Below are 22,792 nucleotides of genomic sequence, written 5' to 3'. Positions count from 1 at the left end.
GATGTATACGTACACGAACTGTTTATATCCTGTGTGCAGTTAGTCAGCTTTCCAGCACGTTTTGGTAGGTTGCGCGTACCGTGACCACCCGTGCTGAGGTAGTTACCCTGCTCCTGGTTCTGTTTGTGGATTGCGTTCATCTCTGCGAAGAGATAGCGAATCCTTCTGAATCCTGTCCTGTTACCGTTTGTGGATTGCGTTCATCTCTGCGAAGAGATAACGAATCCTTCTGAATCCTGTTCTGTTACTGTTTGTGGATTGCGTTCATCTCTGCGAAGAGATAACGAATCCTTCTGAATCCTGTTCTGTTACCGTTTGTGGATTGCGTTCATCTCTGCGAAGAGATAGCGAATCCTTCTGAGTCCTGTCCCCTGTATTACTCCAGTCTTAGTCAGCGTTCCTGCTTATGTCATATATCGGTTCATTGCCGATATATACATATGTTAGTCAGAAGTTACAAATAGTTTCATTGATAGCTGTAATTGTAATATGCTAGGAAAACATACTTATTGTATATTTATCTGTGTTACGTTCATCTATCTTAATCCTGCTATTTTCTGACTATCCTGTCCTGTCTTTGTGAGGCACGCCATCGCCGCATCGCATTGGCTGCCTCATTCCAGTCTGTCTGGTTTTGGACGCTTGCTGTCGCTAAGTAGCCGCTAGCTAGCAAGCGTTCATTCTGTCTACCTGTCCTGATCTCCTCAGTTCTGGTTTGTGCGCTCAGCGCTACTTTGCGCTGAGACGTTATAACGAAAGCATTGTTTGTGGCTGTCAGATCTGCACCGGCTCTGTGCGCCACAATCTCCTTTTGGAGTCAGTCCTCCCCTCCACTATACTAGGGATAGCCTGTTTCCTGGTGCTAGTGTGTGTACCTCCTCCACGCCAGCTCATGCGTTGCATGCTGACTGTGGAGAATACACCACCAAGCCTCACATTATGAAAACCCCATTACCAATCCCCATTGTGGGGGGGATTCCCAGAAAGTATGACACTGTTAATTATGGTTCCTGTTCCTTTAAGAAATTTGAAGAACTTAGCTCTGAAACAGAAAATGAGTTTTTCTCTGAATGTGCCAGGTTCCTGACCAATCCTGATCTCCAAGCGACTCCTGTTTCAACCTGGGCACTCCAACTAAGTTATATTTTGTTTAAAGGGGAATTATTCCAGTGGGCATTTGATGTTCTCAATCATTCCGATTTGAAAGATAGACCGCTGGAATTTCTAGCGTTTGTGATCCATAACTGGTTGCGCATAGATCCATTGCCTTTTCCTCTTAATGAACTCCTGGCAGCAGGCCAATCAGCTGCTCCTTCAATTGCTTGCAAGAATGAGCAGCGAGCAGAAAGTGTTACTGATAATTTTCCTGCAGCTTTGAATAAATCACCAAAAACCGCAAGGTCAAAGGCAAAACGCAAACGTTCTAAGAAACGTGTCCAATCTGCAGAATCGTTATCCTTAGCGACTGAGACCTATAATGAGATTCTGCCATTAACAGATAATGAAATGCAATTGTCTTTCAGGGGAGTTAAATGGACTTATGAAACTACTAATGAACTTTCCTCCCTGGCTAGGGAAAATAAAGATTTTTGTTTAAAAGAATTATCTGAGTATGATTATGAGGAGATATTACAGAGTATTGAACAAATCAACTTATTTGTAAAGCAAGGAAAGTTTGCATACACTACAGTTCAGCACTTGCTACAGGTATTGGAGATTCTTAGGAATAAGGAATCTGCCAATCACCTGCTAATTAACCCAATATATGTCCCTGCTACAATCATATCTGCAAACCATGATCTGCCTGTTAAGTATGCTTGGAATCCTCCATTTGAGAAAGGAGAGATGGAAGCTCTGGTCAATGAATGGAAGAATGATTCAAGTTCATTTTGTCAATTTTACAGTGCAAAAAGTGAATTGGTATTGAATGCATGCATTAAGTCTGCCTATAACCTAATAAAAACTGGTGTGTGTGAGTATGACTTTGTGGCTCCATTGATTGATGTGTGGGAACTGATTTTGGATGATTTTTTTGTGACTCCGAATTCGCAAATTTGGCGTTCGGACCCGCCTGCTTCAGCACCTTTGGCTGATTCAGCAGGTGATTCGGAGCTCTTTTTGTGTGAAGTTGAAGTTCCTGCAATTCCACCCTGTACCATGGATAACTCAGTGTTACTTCCCAGTAAAACAGAAGCCACTGATACTTTCTTAACTTTGCCCTGCACAAATTTCTCAGCAGAGAATCCAGAGGTCCTGCTGACTTCCGAGTCCAGCCTAGCCAGTACTCATGACTCTTTGTTCAGTGAAACAGACACCAGAAAAATCTTGCCTGTCTCTGCAAACACTTCTGCAGAAATTACCTGTGTTAATAAAGTTCAACTCCTGTCTGATCCAGCAGATGCCAATAGATGCACTACATCAGTTTCCGAGTCCTAGCAATCCTGTCTAGAATCCTCAGAACCCCAGCATCTGAATTTTCCAATTTTACAAATGAATGGTGATTCAGATGCGCAAACATTGTGTCTTGATCTTCCTGTTTCTACACCTCGCTCTAGTTTCGTGAATAGCTCAGAGCATCTGCTATGTGAACCTGAAATCGCAGAATTATTACCTTGTTCAGAAAATTTTCCAATAAATTTGCCCTGTACCATGAATTGTGCAGTAGATCTCTCCAATGAAACTCAGGTCACAGAATCATTATGCTGTCCAGCAGGTGCTTCCATGGTTTTGCCCTGCAATATGGACTGTTCAGTGATCCTGTCCAGTGAAGCTGTGGTCGCAGAGTCTTATGCTTCACCCAGTACTTTGGATACTTTAAACCCTCTAGCAGAGGAGGCTGAAGCACTGCTTACCTCAGTTGGTGTTGCAGTAATATTCACTTGTCTAGCAGCTGTTTTGGAATTACAGTCTGCTCTAATAAAACTTGATGAATTTCTGCCCAGCAAAGCAGAAGCCATTGAAATATTGTCCTCGTCAGCAAGTGTGTCAGATACCTTGCCCTGTACACAGTCTGATTTAACCAATGTTGAGTCCCTCTCCAGTGTTGTAACAGCCGAGGAACTCCAGCCCTGTCCTCTGAATGTTTCAGAAGTCTTGCCCTGTAACATGGATAATTCTGATTCTCTGGTCAAAATAATAGAAATCTCAGAATTTCAGTCCGGTCTGATGAGTGTTCCTGAAACCCAGCCCTGTATCCTGAAAGATTCTGGTTCTCTGGCCGCTGTGGCAGAGGTTCCAGAGTCCCCTTCCTGTTCAGTGAGTTACTCAGTTTTGCCTAGTTCAGTGGGGGTTGCTGCACTACTGACTTGTTTTGCAGCCCTTCATGAGCTCCAATCCAGTGTATTTGATGAGTCTCTGTCTAGTCCAGAAGAAGTTATGGAGTCCCTGTCTGGTTCAGTGCATACATCAGAAGATTTGTCCTGTCTTGTTAGTGCCCCTGAATCTGATTTGTTACTGACTTTGCTGGAATCAGCGACATCTAAGTCTGATCCAGCATTCTCGTGTAAAAGTCCAGTAGTTGCGAAGTTTAGTCATGATGATTTTTTTTTGGCCAGTCCTGGTTTTGGTCCTGTCTTGGCTGACCCTGAGGCTCACAGTTCCTTGACATGCCCAGAGGTTTCTCTTGTGCCGGTGTGCCCAGATGTTCTTTGTGTGCCAGAATGCCCAAGTGTGTCTAAGGTGTTAGCGTGCTCTGATGCTTCCTTAGTGGGAACACGTTCTGATATTGCCAGTCTGCCTGCATGCCCAGAGATGGTTCTGGTCCCTGAAAGCCTTGATATTGATGTTTGTCCTTGTGGCCCTGACTCGGGAATTGCCCTAGGTTCCATAGGGGTTCTTGATAGTTCTCCATGTGAGCCTAAGGGGCATTCTGACCTATGGGGATCTCTTTGGAGCTTCAAGGTGTTCTGGGAGGTCTCTGAGAAAACTTGTCCTGGTGCCTTGGACTGGTTCAACAGTGGGTTTTGTGTTGGTAAAGACAGTACCGGTGGGCATTGCAAAGGCTTTGGCGTTTCTGAACTGTTCCTGGAAGGCGGTGGGTATCGCTCAGGGAGTTTCGGAGGGCTTTCTTCTGGAAATCATGGTTCTGATGGGTGTCACACTGGGGCTTGTAGTACTGATGGGCATGGTTCTGTAGGTTCTGGTTCTGATGGGTCCAGTCTTGTGGGGACTGATTCTGGAATTCGGTCTTGCCGGGCTGTCCCGGTCATCATGAATTATCAGTCAGACTGTTTTGTTGGAAATTTCAGTTTTGAAAAGCGTCTGGAATCCACTTTTAAAGGCGGGGGTACTGTAATGATCGCTGCTGCAGCAGCTATTGCTGGAAGTAGTGCTGCAGCTCAGGCAGTTCTGATCTATTTCCATGCAAGCTGTATAGCTTTGTCTGTTTTTCCCTGCTGTCAGCTTGTGACTGATTATCATTCACCTGTGTGGGAATCTGCATGTCTGCTCCCATTGGATGACCTCAGTATAAAGATCTGCTTCCTGCAGGGTTTCCTTGGGTTTTCATAGCTTCAGCTTAAGCCTGCCTTGCTGTCGCTTTAGCCCCCGATCGTGTTTCTTGTTAAAGATACTTTGCTGGTCTTTGCATCATATATTGGTTCATTGCCAATATATATGCATACCAGCACGTTTATTATTTTCCTTGTATTTGTGATACGTTAATACATCAGTGTCGCTGATGTATACGTACACGAACTGTTTATATCCTGTGTGCAGTTAGTCAGCTTTCCAGCACGTTTTGGTAGGTTGCGCGTACCGTGACCACCCGTGCTGAGGTAGTTACCCTGCTCCTGGTTCTGTTTGTGGATTGCGTTCATCTCTGCGAAGAGATAGCGAATCCTTCTGAATCCTGTCCTGTTACCGTTTGTGGATTGCGTTCATCTCTGCGAAGAGATAACGAATCCTTCTGAATCCTGTTCTGTTACTGTTTGTGGATTGCGTTTATCTCTGCGAAGAGATAACGAATCCTTCTGAATCCTGTTCTGTTACCGTTTGTGGATTGCGTTCATCTCTGCGAAGAGATAGCGAATCCTTCTGAGTCCTGTCCCCTGTATTACTCCAGTCTTAGTCAGCGTTCCTGCTTATGTCATATATCGGTTCATTGCCGATATATACATATGTTAGTCAGAAGTTACAAATAGTTTCATTGATAGCTGTAATTGTAATATGCTAGGAAAACATACTTATTGTATATTTATCTGTGTTACGTTCATCTATCTTAATCCTGCTATTTTCTGACTATCCTGTCCTGTCTTTGTGAGGCACGCCATCGCCGCATCGCGTTGGCTGCCTCATTCCAGTCTGTCTGGTTTTGGACGCTTGCTGTCGCTAAGTAGCCGCTAGCTAGCAAGCGTTCATTCTGTCTACCTGTCCTGATCTCCTCAGTTCTGGTTTGTGCGCTCAGCGCTACTTTGCGCTGAGACGTTATAACGAAAGCATTGTTTGTGGCTGTCAGATCTGCACCGGCTCTGTGCGCCACAATCTCCTTTTGGAGTCAGTCCTCCCCTCCACTATACTAGGGATAGCCTGTTTCCTGGTGCTAGTGTGTGTACCTCCTCCACGCCAGCTCATGCGTTGCATGCTGACTGTGGAGAATACACCACCAAGCCTCACAGTACCTTTAGGATTTCACAGGTCATTTTGCGACATTTGGTTTCAAGACTACTCCTCACGGTTTAGGGCCCCTAAAATGCCAGGGCAGTATAGTAACCCCACAAATGACCCCATTCTAGAAAGAAGACACCCAAAGGTATTCCGTTAGGAGTATGGTGAGTTCATAGAAGATTTTATTTTTTGTCAAAAGTTAGTGGAAAATGACACTTTGTGAAAAAAACAATAAAAATCAATTTTCCGCTAACTTTTGACAAAAAATAAAATCTTCTATGAACTCACCATACTCCTAACGGAATACCTTGGGGTGTCTTCTTTCTAAAATGGGGTCATTTGTGGGGTTCCTATACTGCCCTGGCATTTTAGGGGCCCTAAACCGTGAGGAGTAGTCTGGAAATCAAATTCCGCAAAATGACTTGTGAAATCCTAAAGGTACTCATTGGACTTTGGGCCCTTTAGCGCAGTTAGGGTGCAAAAAAGTGCCACACATGTGGTATCGCCGTACTCGGGAGAAGTAGTACAATGTGTTTTGGGGTGTATTTTTACACATACCCATGCTGGGTGGGAGAAATAACTCTGTAAATGGACAATTGTGTGTAAAAAAAATGAAAAAATTGTCATTTACAGAGATATTTCTCCCACCCAGCATGGGTATGTGTAAAAATACACCCCAAAACACATTCTACTACTTCTCTTGAGTACGGCAATACCACATGTGTGGCACTTTTTTGCAGCCTAACTGCGCTAAGGGGCCCAAAGTCCAATAAGCACCTTTAGGCTTTACAGGGGTGCTTACAAATTAGCACCCCCCAAAATGCGAGGACAGTAAACACACCCCACAAATGACCCCATTTTGGAAAGTAGACACTTCAAGGTATTCAGAGAGGGGCATGGTGAGTCCGTGGCAGATTTCATTTTTTTTTGTCGCAAGTTAGAAGAAATGGATTCTTTTTTTTTTCTTTTTTTTTGTCACAAAGTGTCATTTTCCGCTTACTTGTGACAAAAAAATAATATCTTCTATGAACTCACTATGCCTCTCAGTGAATACTTTGGGATGTCTTCTTTCCAAAATGGGGTCATTTGGGGGGTATTTATACTATCCTGGAATTCTAGCCCCTCATGAAACATGACAGGGGGTCAGAAAAGTCATAGATGCTTGAAAATGGCAAAATTCACTTTTTGCACCATAGTTTGTAAACGCTATAACTTTTACCCAAACCAATAAATATACACTGAATGGTTTTTTTTTTATCAAAAACATGTTTGTCCACATTTTTCGCGCTGCATGTATACAGAAATTTTACTTTATTTGAAAATTGTCAGCACAGAAAGTTAAAAAAATCATTTTTTTGCCAAAATTCATGTCTTTTTTGATGAATATAATAAAAAGTAAAAATCGCAGGAGCAATCAAATAGCACCAAAAGAAAGCTTTATTAGTGACAAGAAAAGGAGCCAAAATTCATTTAGGTGGTAGGTTGTATGAGCGAGCAATAAACCGTGAAAGCTGCAGTGGTCTGAGTGGAAAAAAAGTGGCCGGTCCTTAAGGGGTAGAAAGACTGTGGTCCTCAAGTGGTTAAAGTATGGATGCACTATTATGTGGTTTCCAATTAGTATCTAATGGCAATCCTGTACCACCCTGGCTACTTACAGCAAACCTGAAGGGAGAAAAGGTTTGATACTCGCCTAGGTAGAGCTTCTGGGTTGCATAGTTGCCTTCCTGTTCCTATTTGCGGCCCATGGTTACTATGCAAAGTTGTAAATCTGAAGTGAATTTTTTCACATAAGGTTTGCTTTAGTTGTTAAAGAGCAGCTTTTACATATAAATGCTGTTTTGTTTAAACAGTCAAACAAGAAGGCCTTTGTTTTAAATTTAAGTAGAATTGGTATTGGGTCCAAAGAGCGGGAGAGATGCCATATACCCACCTCATAAGGCTGAGGGCCCGTTCACACTTAAAATCGCAGAACGCTGGCGGTGCGGGAGAGATTTTCCCGTGATTAGCGCGGAAAAATCACTGGACACTGCGGCGGTTTTGGAGCGATCGCGATTAGCGTGCTATGCACGCTAATCACGATCGCAAATCGCGGAACGCTCGTCGCCGGCAAACCGCTGCATGCAGCGCGGTTGCGGTTATCGCTAACCGCAACAGTGAATACACTGCCACTCGCTACATTGTGTAGCGATTCCCGCTCAGGTGTGAATGGGCCCTGAATGTCACTTTAGGTACTGTATACTTTTTTTCTGTTTAAAATCTAATGCTGATATTTGTTCACAAGGTGAGAAGACCAGGAGCAAAAAACCACCATATGGACATGACCATGTCGATGACTGGAAGAGAGCGAGCAGAATACATGCGCTGGAAGCAAGAGAGGGAACAGATTGATCAGGAGAGACTGGCGCGGCACAGGAAGCCCACCGGGCAGTGGAGGAGAGAGTGGGATGCAGAGAAGACAGACACCATGTATGAGATAAGATCATCACATGATTGTACTTGTTCTGTGCTTAAAGATCACTACTAATGTTTTCATAAATGGCTCTTATCCTCCCCAGGTTTAAAGAGGGAGCGGCTCCTCCTCCAGATGATGAGCCAATGGGCAGAAGAGGTAAGTAGATCATTCCATTAAACATGATATGCACCTGCTCTATTCAGTGCTGATGAGCAGATTGGCCCCGAATGTAATTGAAACAGTACTTATGTGCAGAAATGTTGTAGCTGTCGTCCTGGTCTGCTCCAGTGGGAGCTCTGATGTGCACTTGCTCCATCTAGTTGCTAGAGGCTGACTCTGTTTACCAGAAATACAGTAAGGGCTTTTTTCCACTTCAGATTCATATCATGATTTTTGCAATAGATCTGCAACCAATGCATTTCAGTGGAGGAACTTCTAATGAATGTGGTTGTGCCATTGCGGAGCGATATGGTGGGCTTTGGGGAAAAATATGGATTGCATGCTGCAGATTGAGCATGAACAGTTGAGTGACAGCGGCATTCGGACTTCCGCAGTCTCCCGGAAGACGGCTATCTGTGATGCGGTAAGCCGAGAAAATGTGCTGTAAGCGGTGTATCATGCTGAATTGGAAGCCTGCCTTCTGTACACTAAACGACATCTAGTGACCAAAGAGAGCAAGAGCACATCATCAAAATATTGGCGTTTTGGGTAGAGAAGTTATTAGGTTGGCACTGCAGCAGGGATATGTTCTTGAGCGGGGAGCTGGTGGAATCCTCAATGCCTCACACACTGAATGGCTGTGACTGCGTGCTCTGATCAATAGAATAGCGATATGCTGCACAGGAGGAGAGAGGAGAGGAGACCGTCACTGCAGTCAACTGTTTATTCCATAGTGCGACAAAATAACAAGCATAAAAACACAATTGTGCAAACATGCAACATGCCAATCTGGGCGGCAGAGTGGGTGCTGGGCACTGTATGCCTTACAGCCGTTTTGCGTGAAAATGCGCTTCCACGGAGGCTCAGTGGAAACACAATTGTGTTTTTTATGCTTATTTTGTCGCACTATGGAATAAACAGTTGACTGCAGTGCCGGTCTCCTCTCCTCTCTCTCCTCCTGTGCATCAAAATATTGACTGCTATTCAATTGTAAATATTCCAACTCCCAATACTAAAGAATGTCTAAGTGGATCTATATTACTGTAGTACAGGGGTCAGGAACCTTTTTGGCTGAGAGAGCCATAAACGCCACATATTTTAAAATATAATTCCGTGAGAGCTATACAATATGTTTCAAACTGGCATAGTAGGGCTCACATTCCTGCTGCCATGGTGATGTGTACACAGTTGATCCGCCGGGCAGCGGACATGTCAGACACGTCTTAAGCTTTTCTTGGGTTTCAGCAATATCAGCAATTTCCCCGAGAGCCAGACAGGAGAAATACTGACTAACAGCTTGTACAATTAGCTAGCTGACTTGGGGGTTGGTTCACTTTGTAGGACGGGATCCCCTCACTTTGGCCCAATAGGCTGTGGGTCAAGTGACAGACAGCCTATTGGGCCAATTAAAGTGCGGGGATCTCACCCTACAAAGTCACTGGACCAGACAGGGTCTAGAGTGGGACAATTGGAGCAGCTGTTAGTTTTGGGGTGAGCGTGAGTCAGTTAGTAGTGCATGCTAAAGCAGTAATGTGCACTACAGTACTTCAAAAATGTTACTTGCGCTGCCACACTAAGCTGCGCTGCTTGATCAGTGTAGCTTAGTGAATCAACCCCACTGATTTGTCTATGAGCCAGATGTAGCCATCAAAAGAGCCACATCCGGCTCCCGAGCCATAGGTTCCCTACCCCTGCTGTAGTATGATGATTTACTCTAACTAGAATTAAGATGCCTTGCACCAACAAGTATATAGTTCACCCACAGTTGAATTAAGTTTAGAAATTGATGGGCTCCCACCTGGTAAATTGTTTAGTGGCGTCTTCTAATGAAGCCGTTTTGCTTTTACCAAGATCACGGAACCATTTCTATCCCTCACTGTTCAATGAAGCTCCCAATGTCATGTCCTTACCAAGTTCTTGGACCAGTTTTGGAGAGGAAGCCGGTGAAATATCGGTGGCTTAAAAGGCATTTTATTGATAGGTAGGGTAATATCACCTAAAAGTAAACCTCAGAGAAAAAGTGAAATGGATTGGGCCCTAAATGTTATACTGTACAAGCAGACCTTTGTGACATAGCCAGCATAATTCAAAATCTAACTTTTTCCTATGAAAATTCCTAGTATATCAGAATGTATTAGCCCTCAAACTCATTAGCAGCATTTTTTTCCCCCCCAGCATTTTTTTCCCCCCAGCGTTTTGAAAACACTCTTCTATTCTCTTGAATGAGAATTGCTGCAATTGTTGCCCTAATTTTACAGCTATTCTCATTCAAGTGAATGGGAGAGCGTTTTCAAAATGCATCTAGGGGGTTTAAACCCTTAGGCCTGGTACCTTCTACCAGCGCTTTTCTAAGCAATAGTGATTTGAAAAGCTCTTCCTAATGCAATGCTATGGGGGATTTTTTAAAAATACCAGCCTTCAAGTGGAACCACACACAAAGCATTACATTAGCAAGAGCTTTTCAATTTACAAAGCGCTCAGAAAAGGCCTAGGCCCCGTTCACATTAAACGCGGATGGCCGTGCGTTCAGTAAAACACAACGCGTACGAACGCAAGCCATCTGCGTTTGTATGCGTTGCGTGGCTAATCCCATTCACTGAAAGTCGCGCGGACCGCACTGGTCCGGAACGCATGCAGTGTGAACATCAGACAATGCAGTCTATGCACTTTCTGATGTCGTGCGTGTCGGCCTCCTGCACGTGTTGTCGAAATCCGGACGATAATGCGTGCAGTGTGACTGGGGCCTAAAAGCGCTGCTAGGGGGATTGAGCACTTGGGGCTAGAGGACATCCAGTAAAAACATGAGAGAAGAGTTGTGTGTATCTGTGCCTTGTGCTGGCATAATTACTTGCATCGTACAAACATTATAGTTCTGTTTAGCCATACATCAGTAAATTATGGATTTGTCAAAAACCTCACAATAAAATCTTAATTTTTATCTGTTACAGATCAGGGTAAGAAAGGAGCTCCTAAGCCGCTGACTATGGCAGAATTCCTTCCTGAGGGTCTAAGAAGATCTGACCAGAAGAGAGATCACAAGAGAGGCCGGGGCCGAAACAAGCCATACAAGTGCGTATCTCTGACACTAGCCTGGGGAATTTATTTTATATCTCTTGGGGACTTATTTTTGCCTGTGACAGTTATATAGTCCACTACAGAAGTTATATGTGTAATCATCTTTCTTAGCATGCATGACAGTCGCTGGGAAGAGGAGGAGGAGGAAGAAGAAGTCATTGAAAGGGTGAAGACTTTATCTGTGGAGGAGGAAAAGGAGACCTGTGTGGAGAAAGTGGTAAGAATGTTATTGGCTTTCATTCATTAAAGGGTCACTGGGCCATATCCAATTACCCAACACACCAGCGATTAACGTTAAACGTTCTTAAATTACGCGATGGGAGCATCGCCTAATCCAATTCAATTTAACACCCCTCGGACGGTAAAGAACTCGCTTGGGCAATATTATTGCCCAGTGAGTTGTTAACACTCTAACCCAGTGTTTCTCAAACCTGTCCTCGGGACTCCCAACAGTGCATGTTTTGCAGGCAACCTCACCTATGCATGAAGGGAAGGGTGGTAATTAGTCAGCTACATGGAATTTACCAAGCTGAGACACTAATTACCCTACCTGTGCATAGGTGAGGTTGCTTGTAAAACATGCACTGTTGGGGAGTCACGATGACAGGTTTGAGAAACGCTGCTCTATCCTATTGCAGATTTCATGCTGCCAGGAAGCAATGCTTCCTGTCAGACATGAGTGTTAGCTTAGACCTGCAAAAAGCATCTGTTTTTTTTTTTTTTTTCCATTGATCTAGACCAGGCTCGGGCAAACTTGGCCTTCCAGCTGCTAAGGAACTACAAATCCCACAATGCATTTTCCTTTGAGTCATGACTGTGGCTGTCAGACTCCTGCAATGCATTGTGGGACTTGTAGTTCCTCAACAGCTTGAGGGCCAAGTTTGCCCATGCCTGATCTAGACAGTGGACCAATGGGGAGCCCCACCGGGAGCTTCAAAGATGCTTTGCCGGGGCTCAGAGATACTGTAATTGGGTGGGACTTGTGGTGGGTGTTCAGCGGCTGAAGGAAAATTGACAGTGGTGCCTGCCTCAGTGCGAGGGTTTTGGCAATGTGCTGACAGCCCGACTTCTTACTAAAGGAGACACCCAGATGCAGCGGCAGAAACTGCGGCAGATGTTTAGCAGGAGCACGCGCATTTCTGGGGAGCGAGGGAAAAGTGCCATGATGAGGATGACAGCACCACAGCACAAAACCTCGTTCCCCATCACCCGTAACATGGGAGCATTGCTCAGGCTTTCACCTGAGTAATGCTCCCTAACGACTGGCCATCACATTAAGGAAACCGGCATCTGCAAGCTACTTATCACCTGGAATAGGATATGGCTCCCGTCTCTTTTCACATGTGGCAGTCTGTTTCGTTATCCAGAAGATTCTAGCTAAGAAAGCTAAGTTTTGACAGACAAACTGGAATTGCTTAAAGGACAACTGAAGTGTTCGGTATATGGAAGCTGACCTTTATTTCCTTATAAGCAATACCAGTTACCTCACTATCCGGCTGATCCTCTGCCTCTAATACTTTTCGCCATTGACCATGAACAAGCTGGCAGCAGATCAGGCGTTTCTGACATTGTCATATCTGACAAGATTAGCTGCATGCTTGTTTCTCGTGTGATTCTGACACAACTGCAGCCACATAGATCAACAGGGCTACCAGGCAACTGGTATTGTTTAAAAGGAAATAAATATGGCAGCCTCCATATTCTTCTCACTTCAGTTGTCCTTTAAGATTCTCGACAATTTTGGCATTTCAACTGTATTGTTGTTGATACAGGAATAACATTACTTATGCCATTAAAGTGATACATACATTGTTTTTTATTTCGGGACAATCTAGGCTGATTTTAGGTAATAATTTTTTCCTAGAAATGTTTAAATTTTCCAGGCATTTTACAGGGGGAAATGGGTATAAATACAAAAATTACATATATTAACTTTTTTTTTGTTAAACTTTTTTCAAAGCTCCAACTAAACCCACTCAGACCAAGGACACACCCTGTCCTTTCTGTGCAACCTCTTCGATTACTCTCTCCAATGGGTGTTCACAGCAGCCACAGCCGGGAGTGTCCTGTACAAACGCAGTATAGAGACAACTGTTATTCCACATGCCCAAGACACACCCAGGGATGAATGCTGTTTTATGTCTTTGGGGGAGCGCCCAGGAATAGAGTGCACAAGTGGGCAGAGCATGCACCCTTCAGGGAAGAGACATGAGGGCAAAGCTGCGAGATGGATGGGAGGCCGTTGAAGTTGAGGGGGAATGGATATTATTGGGGCACAGCAGAAGTCCCAGCTATGGCCACCTCATACTTTTTTATTTTTTTATATTTGATCAGTTCAGGTGTGCTTTAAATGTTGTTGTTTTGCTCTCGCTACAGGAACAACAAAAAAATAAAGAACCAGAGAAAACTACAACTACTGTGAAAATGCCAGTGGTGAATATAAAGAAAGAAGTTAAAAATGATGAAAAAGCAGTAGTAGAAATAGAACCTGAAGAAGAGGAAGATGATGAGGATGAAGGTGATGATGATGAGGAATGGACTGATGCTAGCGCTGATGATGGTTCAGAAGTTGATGAGGACCTCAGTGAAGCTTCTAAAGAGGTTGCAGCTTCACCAAAAGAGCAAAGGCTACCTCAGCAGAAGGAGGCCCCCAAACTGGCCATGCCTCCACCTAACATGAATAGTGAGGAGGAGACCTTTGAGTCCAATCCTACCACCCCATTTTCTCCGGATGGATATAATCCAGTGACTGACTGGGGAGAGGAGATGGAGATGCTGTCCCCACCAGGCAGCAGCAATGAGGACAGTCCTCCTCAAGCCGCTAATAGGAGGCTGTTTACCATGGACTCCATGTCTCACTCAGGTCAGTGAAAGTTTGGGTGTTGCACTGACTTGGGCTTATAGGCACATTTATGCATGCCACCCCACGCTGGTATTCATGTGATGGTGATGGTTTACTCGACACTGGTGTCTTGTGATGAGGATACTCTGGCCTAAAGACAGTTATGCAGCTCTTTAATTATGCCAATGATGGAGTTCTGTATTAGCCCCTCAGTATTGATGGGAACCCTGCTGATGAGTGGCTTGTGATAAGGCCGTATCCGTTGCTCCACCTTGTCAAATATGATTTTTGTTTTTGAAAGTTTTATATTTTAATTCTTCTGAAGCTTCTGTTCTTCCCAAACCTGCAGGCTGTAAGAGACGACTGCGCTATATTGGCTATTAACCCTTCCGCTTCCTGCCAGGTGCATCCCACAGACGTTTGTCATTGGATAGCTGAATGATTGGGCCTTTGCTGTTTGTATCTGAGAGGACCATACATTTCATCTCGTTTATATGGCAACATGTATCATATGCTGTGATTGTTTTTATTTTTTTTTTAAATGTGTTTTTAGGTTTCATTTTTACACATTTGCTGCTACAAGTTTCATCAACTGACCTCACTATAGTAACAGTTTTTGATGCTGCCACAATTGTCTCCTAATACCAATAGTTGATTGGTGATATGGCTTGTAGGAATGCTAATAACTCCACCTTGCATGCAGATTGTACACAGCCTGGATTTGGGCTAATACAATGTTTGAATGACATTTGCATGCAAGTGAGAATAATTTGCAACTTGTTTACCTTCTTTAATAGCTTGAAATGGCTTAACGTGAAACTTCACTTTCAATCTGCTTTGTTCTACAAAGGGGTCTACAGAGGGACACTCTGGTTTTAAAGGAAACCTGCATAAAGCAATATTTGTAGTTGCAGTTCTGTTGGGGGCTTCTGTTAAGGTGGTCATACACTTACCTATTTATTTTTCCATTGATATTCAGCCATGTCGATCATTTTTGATCGAATCTGATAGATAACGATGCTTCAAAATGATTCCAAATTGACCGATTTCTGTCGACTGACGGCAGGAGCAGCATTCAATTTGCCGACCGACAAAGCTGCTCTTACCTGTCCACGGTGCGTTTCCACTCTCTTCCTCTCCTCATTACCAAGTGCCTGTGTGACATCCCAAATGCTAGAGGCCAAATACAAGAGGCCTTTAGTGGTCATGTAAGGTCATATATGCGCCCCTTGACTCAAAAGTGAAGAAATAGCAGGCGGTTGGGAGAGCAGAGACCGGGACCATGCGGCAGACAGGTGAGCTACACCACACGGCCCAACTCATGCTGAGATCGACTGTAAATCTGTGTAGAGGGATTTGAACAGATAGATCCATCTCTAATCAGATAATGATTAGAGAGGGATCCATCTGTTGGCAGTATTGACCAGTGTATGGCCACCTTGAGTACTGGCCACTGTATGGCTGTGATGCCATGACTGGCAAAAGCCCCGCCCCTGGCTGAAGAGCTCCACCTCCTGTCTACCTTATAGATTCTTTGGATGGACAGGAGATGTCACCACTAACACGAGCTGCTGCCCCCAATGTCAACTGGAGCGCTTCTGGCCTGCACTGGTCATATCAGTACCTGGATTTGCTAGCTATGGGCCCAGTTTAGTTTTAGTCAACAAATGCATAATTTGTTATTCGGGAGAGCGCAACCTACTATTTTTGGTGAATAAAGTTCTCTGCAGGTAAATCATATAAATTACAAAGATTATTTTAATTAATTTGTAAGTATAAAATATTATAGAGGTGCAAGCCGTCCCTTCCTCTTTTACAGCCTTGTAGCCAATTTGAAAATTCTGTCCAGTTCTCCATAAAATTAAATCTTTTCTTCCTACACCAGTTTTCTCACAGGAGAGGTTTTCAAGTATGAACTATTATCATGTGAGAAATCTTTCTAATGAATCATTGGCCTTGATGATATGTATCAATCCCTCACAGTCTTATTTAAAGGAAACCAGAGCTAAGAGGAAAAGTTTTATACATAGCTGAGGCTTCCTCCAGCTCCATCCGCACGGATCGCTCCCATGCCGCCGTCCTCAGTCTTCTTCGGTCCCGGGTCCTGTAACTTCAGTTAGTCGCAGTCAGTCTGTGAAAAAGAAGTGGGCCCTCTACGTACCTCTGCTGGAGAGATACATAGAGGGCGCACTTCTATTGCACAGACTGGCAGCGACTGACTGAAGTTACGGGACCCGGTACCGAAGAAGAAGACTGAGGACGGCGGCATGGGATCGATCCGTGCGCATGGGGCTGGAGGAAGCCCCAGGTATCTATGAAACTGTAATATTTTCTCAGCTCTGGAGCACTTTTTTAAGGTGGCCACTAATCTGATTAGATTGGTTAGAATTTTTTTTTTTTTATTATTATTCCATTGGTGGTCACAAATGATCATTTTTGATCGTTCACGCAAAGAATAATTTGTAAACGATTGTTCAGCAAATTGTATCATTAGTAATCACCTTAAGAAAGATGACCATGTTGCTGCTGTACAGTACAAAATCAAATTAGCTAAAAGGTGGAGTTGCATTTTAATCACATGGCTGTGAAGTCGGTACAACAATCATCTGACTCCTCAATGTATGAAGCCACCGACTCAGACTACAAAAATTGCTACAACTCCTTAGTCTAATAGTTACCAGGGTTGCGGAGTCGGTACAAAAATCATCCGAATCCACAGTTTATGAAACCATTGAGTACCCAAAAATTGCTCCGACTCTTCAACCCCGACTCCACAGCCCTGCAATCCTGTAAACCTGCGGAGTACTGAAATCTGGAATAGTATTGGGGCAACCAGTTGACTTGTAATAAACCATTATTAGATACTAGTTGCTGCATTTCGGTTGGTTCTGTCAATCCTCTGCCACAGATCAGTGTATGGAGATCTGCCACAGATCAGTGTATGGAGAGGACAGTTCAGGATGTGCATTCATATTGTGGTTTCTCTCCTTGGGCCCAATTGTTAAGTATTATTTGGATATTTTCACACTTTGCTACTTATGTTGTTATTCCTTGTTCCGTTGCTAGACGCTGAAAATGCAGAAAATGATAAACTATTGTAAAAGAAAACTCAGGAGAAAAGTAATTGTATAAGGTCCCTCGTCTCTCACCGACCTTTCAGTGTTTCCAAAGCAATGTTGTGCATTTTTAAGATTCTTGTTTTATGAAATCCTACATGATGATATGGAACTGTGATTAAATATTTTTTTACAATCTGTATTCAGAATTACCCTTTTTTAATGTCATGGTGGGAAAAATAGTAATTAGATTTAAAACCAAGGAAAACCATACCTAATCTTAATGTAATTTCCTTGGTCCAGATGTTATAAGAATTCAGTTACAGCCCATCAAAACTGTAAAAAAAAAAAAGGGGTTGCCTAATGCAAACTAGTTCAGTACTGTCTATTAGTGCTTACCAAAAGCCCCATCACCATTGCCCTTACATAGGTGGATAGGATGAGGTCTGATATTAAAGAGGCATTGTTGTGACATATCGTAGAATGCAGTAAGTTATACAGGTTACTCCTTTTTATTTCAATTTTCCTGGTTTCAGTACCAGAAATAGTTCCTCTATCTCTATATTGCTGTATATTTGTTTGTAGCCCCGCCCTCCCAGTGAAGCTTAGCCTAGGCTTAGCCTAGCCTTAGACCTGACCGGATTGAAAATGTCACCTATGATACATTTTAGAATGTAAATCAGGGTGAGTAAAGATTTTACAGTGAGCAAACTCTGGCTAAAATTATAAATGAATATTGTCAAAAACTAAGCAATTTTATTCATTATTACTTTTTTAATACAGTTCCTCTTTAATGTGAACCAGTTTACCACAGTTTATGGAGTGTGACTCAGGAAGAGGCGGGATTAATTACGACTCAGACTGGGCACTGGTCTAGTGGTGATTGGGAGGAAGGGGCACACATGAATTAAGCCTGAGTCTTGCTGCATAGGAACTTTGATGTACATTCCCTTTAAGAGCACTAACACCTTTCTCCCCTGCAGCCAGTACTGGAGACACCTGTGCTATGTTAGGTGCCTATGGCCTCAATTCACTAAGATCATGCTGGAGATAATAAGCAAGAGAAAACTTACCTCCACTAGTAAGAGAGTTATCTTATCTCTTCATTCCTTACGTTACCTCCTCTGTAGTTATTTTTAATGAACAGCCTGTCTTTAACTCTGGAGTTATTTTAAGGATTAAAGAGTTAACTTAAAGACAGAAGAGTTAACTTTAGGTTTGCCTGAGGTAAAATGTTTCCTGAATACTACATGCCTTATTACCATGGTAACAACTCTAGAAGAGTTATTAAAGACAGAAGATACGCTTAGTGAATTGAGGCCTTTGTCTAAAGGTTCTGACTGTCCTAGACCAGTTAAGGCTGTGCATCAATATGCACACCCAGGTTAGACTTCAGCTACAAATGCCACACACAAATACAATCTTAAATGTCCCTCTATTCCCATTTGTATCTACTCTTGACTTATTGGACCCAGCATCCTGGTGCTTTTGCTATGTGTTGGAGGGATTATAAAATACATAAGATGATATTGGCCATGCCATCTTTGCTGATGTTGTCCAGTCTAGCAGGCTCTCCACACTCACAACTGTGCATACATGTGCTTGTGTGCATACTGACCTTTTCTTCTGTGTGATGGTGCCTGGGGTGAACAATCTCAAAGCCTGAATTTTATAGTAGTTATTTTGGGACTGTTATCATATTGAGCATATGCTAATACCTAGAGATTTTGGTATATGCCTGCCCTACATTTTTAAAGGTCACCTGAAGGAGAGCGATACGGAGGCTTCCATATTGGTTTCCTTTTTAACATCTTCACTCAAAGAAGATGTACATAACATACAAGTCTAGTTTGAGACTTCGGACGTACAGGCGTGTCCTGTAAATCCGCTCATGGCAGGACTTAAGTGGCCCATACACTGGTCGATTTCAGCCATCAATCGATCAATTCGTAAATCTATTCTATCAAATCTATCGGTTTGCGGCTGATTTCGATCGATTTGATCTGACAGGATGGAAAATCTAGGACGTTCTGCTGCTGGCAGCAGATCGATGGCCCATAGAGTTGCATTGGATCTAATGGGCCAATAATGCACTTCGATTTTCAATAGATTTCCAAGATCAGATTTCCAAGTATACTGGAAATCTGTTACTAGTGAGTGGCACACATCAGATTCATGTCAGATTCGACTTGACAGGCATCTGACATAAATCTGATGCTCAAATCTGCTGCAAATCTATAACTGTATGGCCACCTTTACACGTCAGGAATTGGTGAATCGTGAACATGTGTTCCTCTGACCCAATCAAAGTGCCTATACATGAATGAACAGGACTCCAATCAGAAACCATGTTTATCCATAAAAGTAAAAAGCATTGTAAAAAAAAAAAAAAAAAAGATATACCTTCATTTCCAAATAATATATTGTTACATACATTGTATTAGAGACATACCTGTGGCGATATGTGACATGAGATAAACGTGTATGTACAGTACAAAACCTATAAATAACCAGGGTGTTTTAGGGCCTGTACACCCTGCTCTTTTAAAATCGCATGCGTTTTTTAATTGTAAGGTCTTTTGAAAAATCGTGAAGACCTGTACACACTGGTGCGATGCGATTTTTCTATTTTTATGAAAGCTTTGCAATATAAAAATTGCATGCAATTTTAAAAACGCAGCACACGGTACAGGCCCTTACTTGTTTTATTTGCTGCCTGAGAGTTATTTATAGGCATGGAAGTGACAGCTTCTGTCTTGTCAGTTCTATGTTGGGAAAATAGTACACATCACTGATAAGCAAATTATAGCCATAAAAGTGTTCCTGGCAGGATACAACTTCTGAGGATAGAAAAAGTTCAACAGTTCATAGATTTTATTCTTTTCCAAATGGTAAATATTTTTTTCACCAATTGCGATCTTTTGATGCGATTTTAATGATCAAATTGTATAGAAAATTCACAGTTTATGAAGGCGATTGATAAGGAATGATACTTTGGTCGATTGCTAAATAGGAGAAAATGATTGAATTTGAAGAAAAAAATCGTTCAGTAAATATGAAAAATCGATAATTAGCTTCCGATTATTTTCGATAGTAAAAATCGCTTTTAGGCTTTTTTTTATATGCAATCCGATTTTTGATTCCGATTTAAAGGGACTCCGAGCAGTGCAGAAACTATAGAAAGATGCATACCATTTTGAAGCTCTCTTTCTCCTCTTTTCAACGATATATAAACCGCCGCCCTACGTGGTTTAATTTTCGCGATCGAAATCGTGGCGAAAATATCAAAAACTAAAACGTGTAGGGCGGCGGTTTGTGTCGTTGGAAAGAGGAGAAAGAGAGCTTCAAAATGGTATGCATCTTTCTATAGTTACTGCACTGCTCAGAGTCCCTTTAAAAAAAAAAAAAAAAAAAAAGTACTGCATGCTCCTACATTTTTTAATCGGGATCAAATATCTGATTGTATAAAAAAAGAAAAAAAAATCGGATTCGTATGTAGTGTGCAAGAGGCCTTAGAGAAAAATAATTGTACAGTTAATGGGCAACTTTAGACAGATTGCACCTCATAACTGCACAGCACACTGCTCGTCAGGTCTAATAAACAGTGTTGTGTGGTATGTATTCCACAGACTTGTCTCAATTATGTCCCATCATGCTCTGTGTACTGTCCAAGTGTATAAAATTGGCTAAACATTAATGCACATTGAAAGGCTGCATACTCCACATGATTATATATACACTGCTGGTAGTTTTAAAGGCTAGAGCAGGGGTGTCCAACTGAAATACAAAGTGGGCTGTAATTGTACACTGGGACCTGGTCGCAGGACAACCTCAATGTCTACTGGCCACCTTCCTCCCTTATAAAGTTCCCTGGTGTCCAATGCCCCCCCCCCCCCCCAACCCCGATACAGTTCCCTGGTGTCTAGTGGTCCTCCCTCCCCTATACAGTTCCCTAGTGTTTAGTGCTTTGGCATGTCAGCCTCCATATCCCTCTCACCTCAGGTTCCCTTTAAAGATATCCCCACATACACCTAATAACAATTGATTCCACAAAATAATAAAACCATTGTTTTTGTGCATCACAGAATGCTATACACATATATAGATAGGAGACGGTTGTCTGTATAAACATACTTGCGGTTTTGAAGAATAAGATGGAACTTTTTGATACTGTCCTTGGTTGGGCTTTCATACATTAAGAGGATATGAATCACTGGCCAGTGTATGATATTGATAAAGTCTGTTCCTCCAAATAAACATCCTGATTGTTGATGAGAGATGGGTATGGGGATCCTGCAAAATAAAGCAAACTGGAACTGAATATAAACGTATGAGATAATTCATTGTGCTTATTACAGCAACAGTAGGTTAATACATCCCTGCAGCCTCATATTCCCATTTTCAGTTTTAGAGCTCATTTCCATGAAGTGCAGAGCCCTGTGGCTCTGCACTGCATGCCACTACCAGTGGGGGGCAGGACTTGGGATCCCATTCATTCGCGGACTGAAGCTCCAAAATGCAGCAAACCATGCATGGGCGATTCAGTGGTGAATCGCAGCGCATGTATGGAAACAGCAGACAGTGCAGTCTATGCACTCTCTGATATCCCTGTGATCGTGTTTCCATCTAAAGCTCCGCCCCTGGCGTATGACATGCAACGCAGAGTCGTGTGTCTCTACATTAAAGTGGAAACCAGCCCTGAGAGATGCTGAAAAGTGGACAGAAGCGATACAACTGCGCCAGTGGGCTCAGGCCCTCAGAAAAAATGAACATTGAAACTTTCCAGGGTTTGCTCACCTAGATAAAACTAGGGTGCTTTGGTTTATCATAATGCATTGGACTTGCTATTTAAATGCTTAAAGCGGACCTAAACCCAGAACTTCCTCTCTGCTCTAAAAGATAAGTAACATCATAATAATCTTTAAAGAAAAACATGCATTTATTGCATCTTACAGAACTGCAATAAATCTGCAGTGTCTACTTCCTGCTTTCATGGAGCACAATCTAGTTGTGTAAGCTAGAGCTGAGCAACATAGGAGACAAGTAATGGTAATTTAGTAAGTAGTCCTTTAAAGTGATCCTTTTAGAGGTATTTGGATACTGCCATATTTATTTGTTTTTAAAGAATGCATACTTCCTGTTCTGCTGATCCCCTGCCTCTAACGAGAATAAGTATGCAAATCCAGTACTCTGCTAAAACACAGCTGAAACCAAAATAATTAGCAAGACAACTGAAACAGTTTAAAGAGAAACTCTGACCAAGAATTGAACTTTATCCCAATCAGTAGCTGATACGCCCTTTTACATGAGAAATCTATTCCTTTTCACAAACAGACCATCAGGGGGCGCTGTATGGCTGATATTGTGGTGAAACCTCTCCCACAAAGAAATTCTGAGTAGGTACTCTTGGCAGTTTCCTGTCTGTGAACCCTGTTGCATTGTGGGAAATAGCTGTTTACAACTGCCCAAAAAGCATGCAGCAGCTACATCACTTGCCAGCAGTAAAAATGTCACCATGTAATAAATGTCAGAATGTAAATCAGGGAGAGGACAGATTTTACAATGGGCAAACACTGACTAAATCATTTATACATAATTATTGTA

The 22,792-nt window shown here is 42.7% G+C and overlaps 2 protein-coding genes across 7 annotated transcripts in view; one reads left to right on the top strand and one right to left on the bottom strand.

The window, feature by feature from the left end:
• Window positions 1–22,792, top strand: part of CCDC9 (coiled-coil domain containing 9) — a 118,137-nt gene that overhangs the window by 26,860 nt on the left and 68,485 nt on the right. For both annotated transcript variants that reach the window (XM_068250716.1, XM_068250715.1), the window contains exons 8-12: window positions 7,886–8,070; window positions 8,160–8,212; window positions 11,164–11,284; window positions 11,402–11,507; window positions 13,667–14,153. In XM_068250716.1, the coding sequence (XP_068106817.1) occupies window positions 7,886–8,070; window positions 8,160–8,212; window positions 11,164–11,284; window positions 11,402–11,507; window positions 13,667–14,153 (952 nt within the window). The remainder of the gene's footprint in view (window positions 1–7,885; window positions 8,071–8,159; window positions 8,213–11,163; window positions 11,285–11,401; window positions 11,508–13,666; window positions 14,154–22,792) is intronic.
• Window positions 1–22,792, bottom strand: part of LOC137528935 (uncharacterized) — a 324,022-nt gene that overhangs the window by 283,040 nt on the left and 18,190 nt on the right. For all 5 annotated transcript variants that reach the window (XM_068250717.1, XM_068250725.1, XM_068250723.1 and 2 more), the window contains exon 2: window positions 21,323–21,481. The gene's annotated coding sequence lies outside the window, so the exon portion shown is untranslated. The remainder of the gene's footprint in view (window positions 1–21,322; window positions 21,482–22,792) is intronic.

Source organism: Hyperolius riggenbachi, chromosome 8 (genome assembly GCF_040937935.1).
Source record: "Hyperolius riggenbachi isolate aHypRig1 chromosome 8, aHypRig1.pri, whole genome shotgun sequence".
Lineage (NCBI taxonomy): Eukaryota > Metazoa > Chordata > Amphibia > Anura > Hyperoliidae > Hyperolius > Hyperolius riggenbachi.
This window is presented reverse-complemented; position numbering and strand designations above follow the sequence as displayed.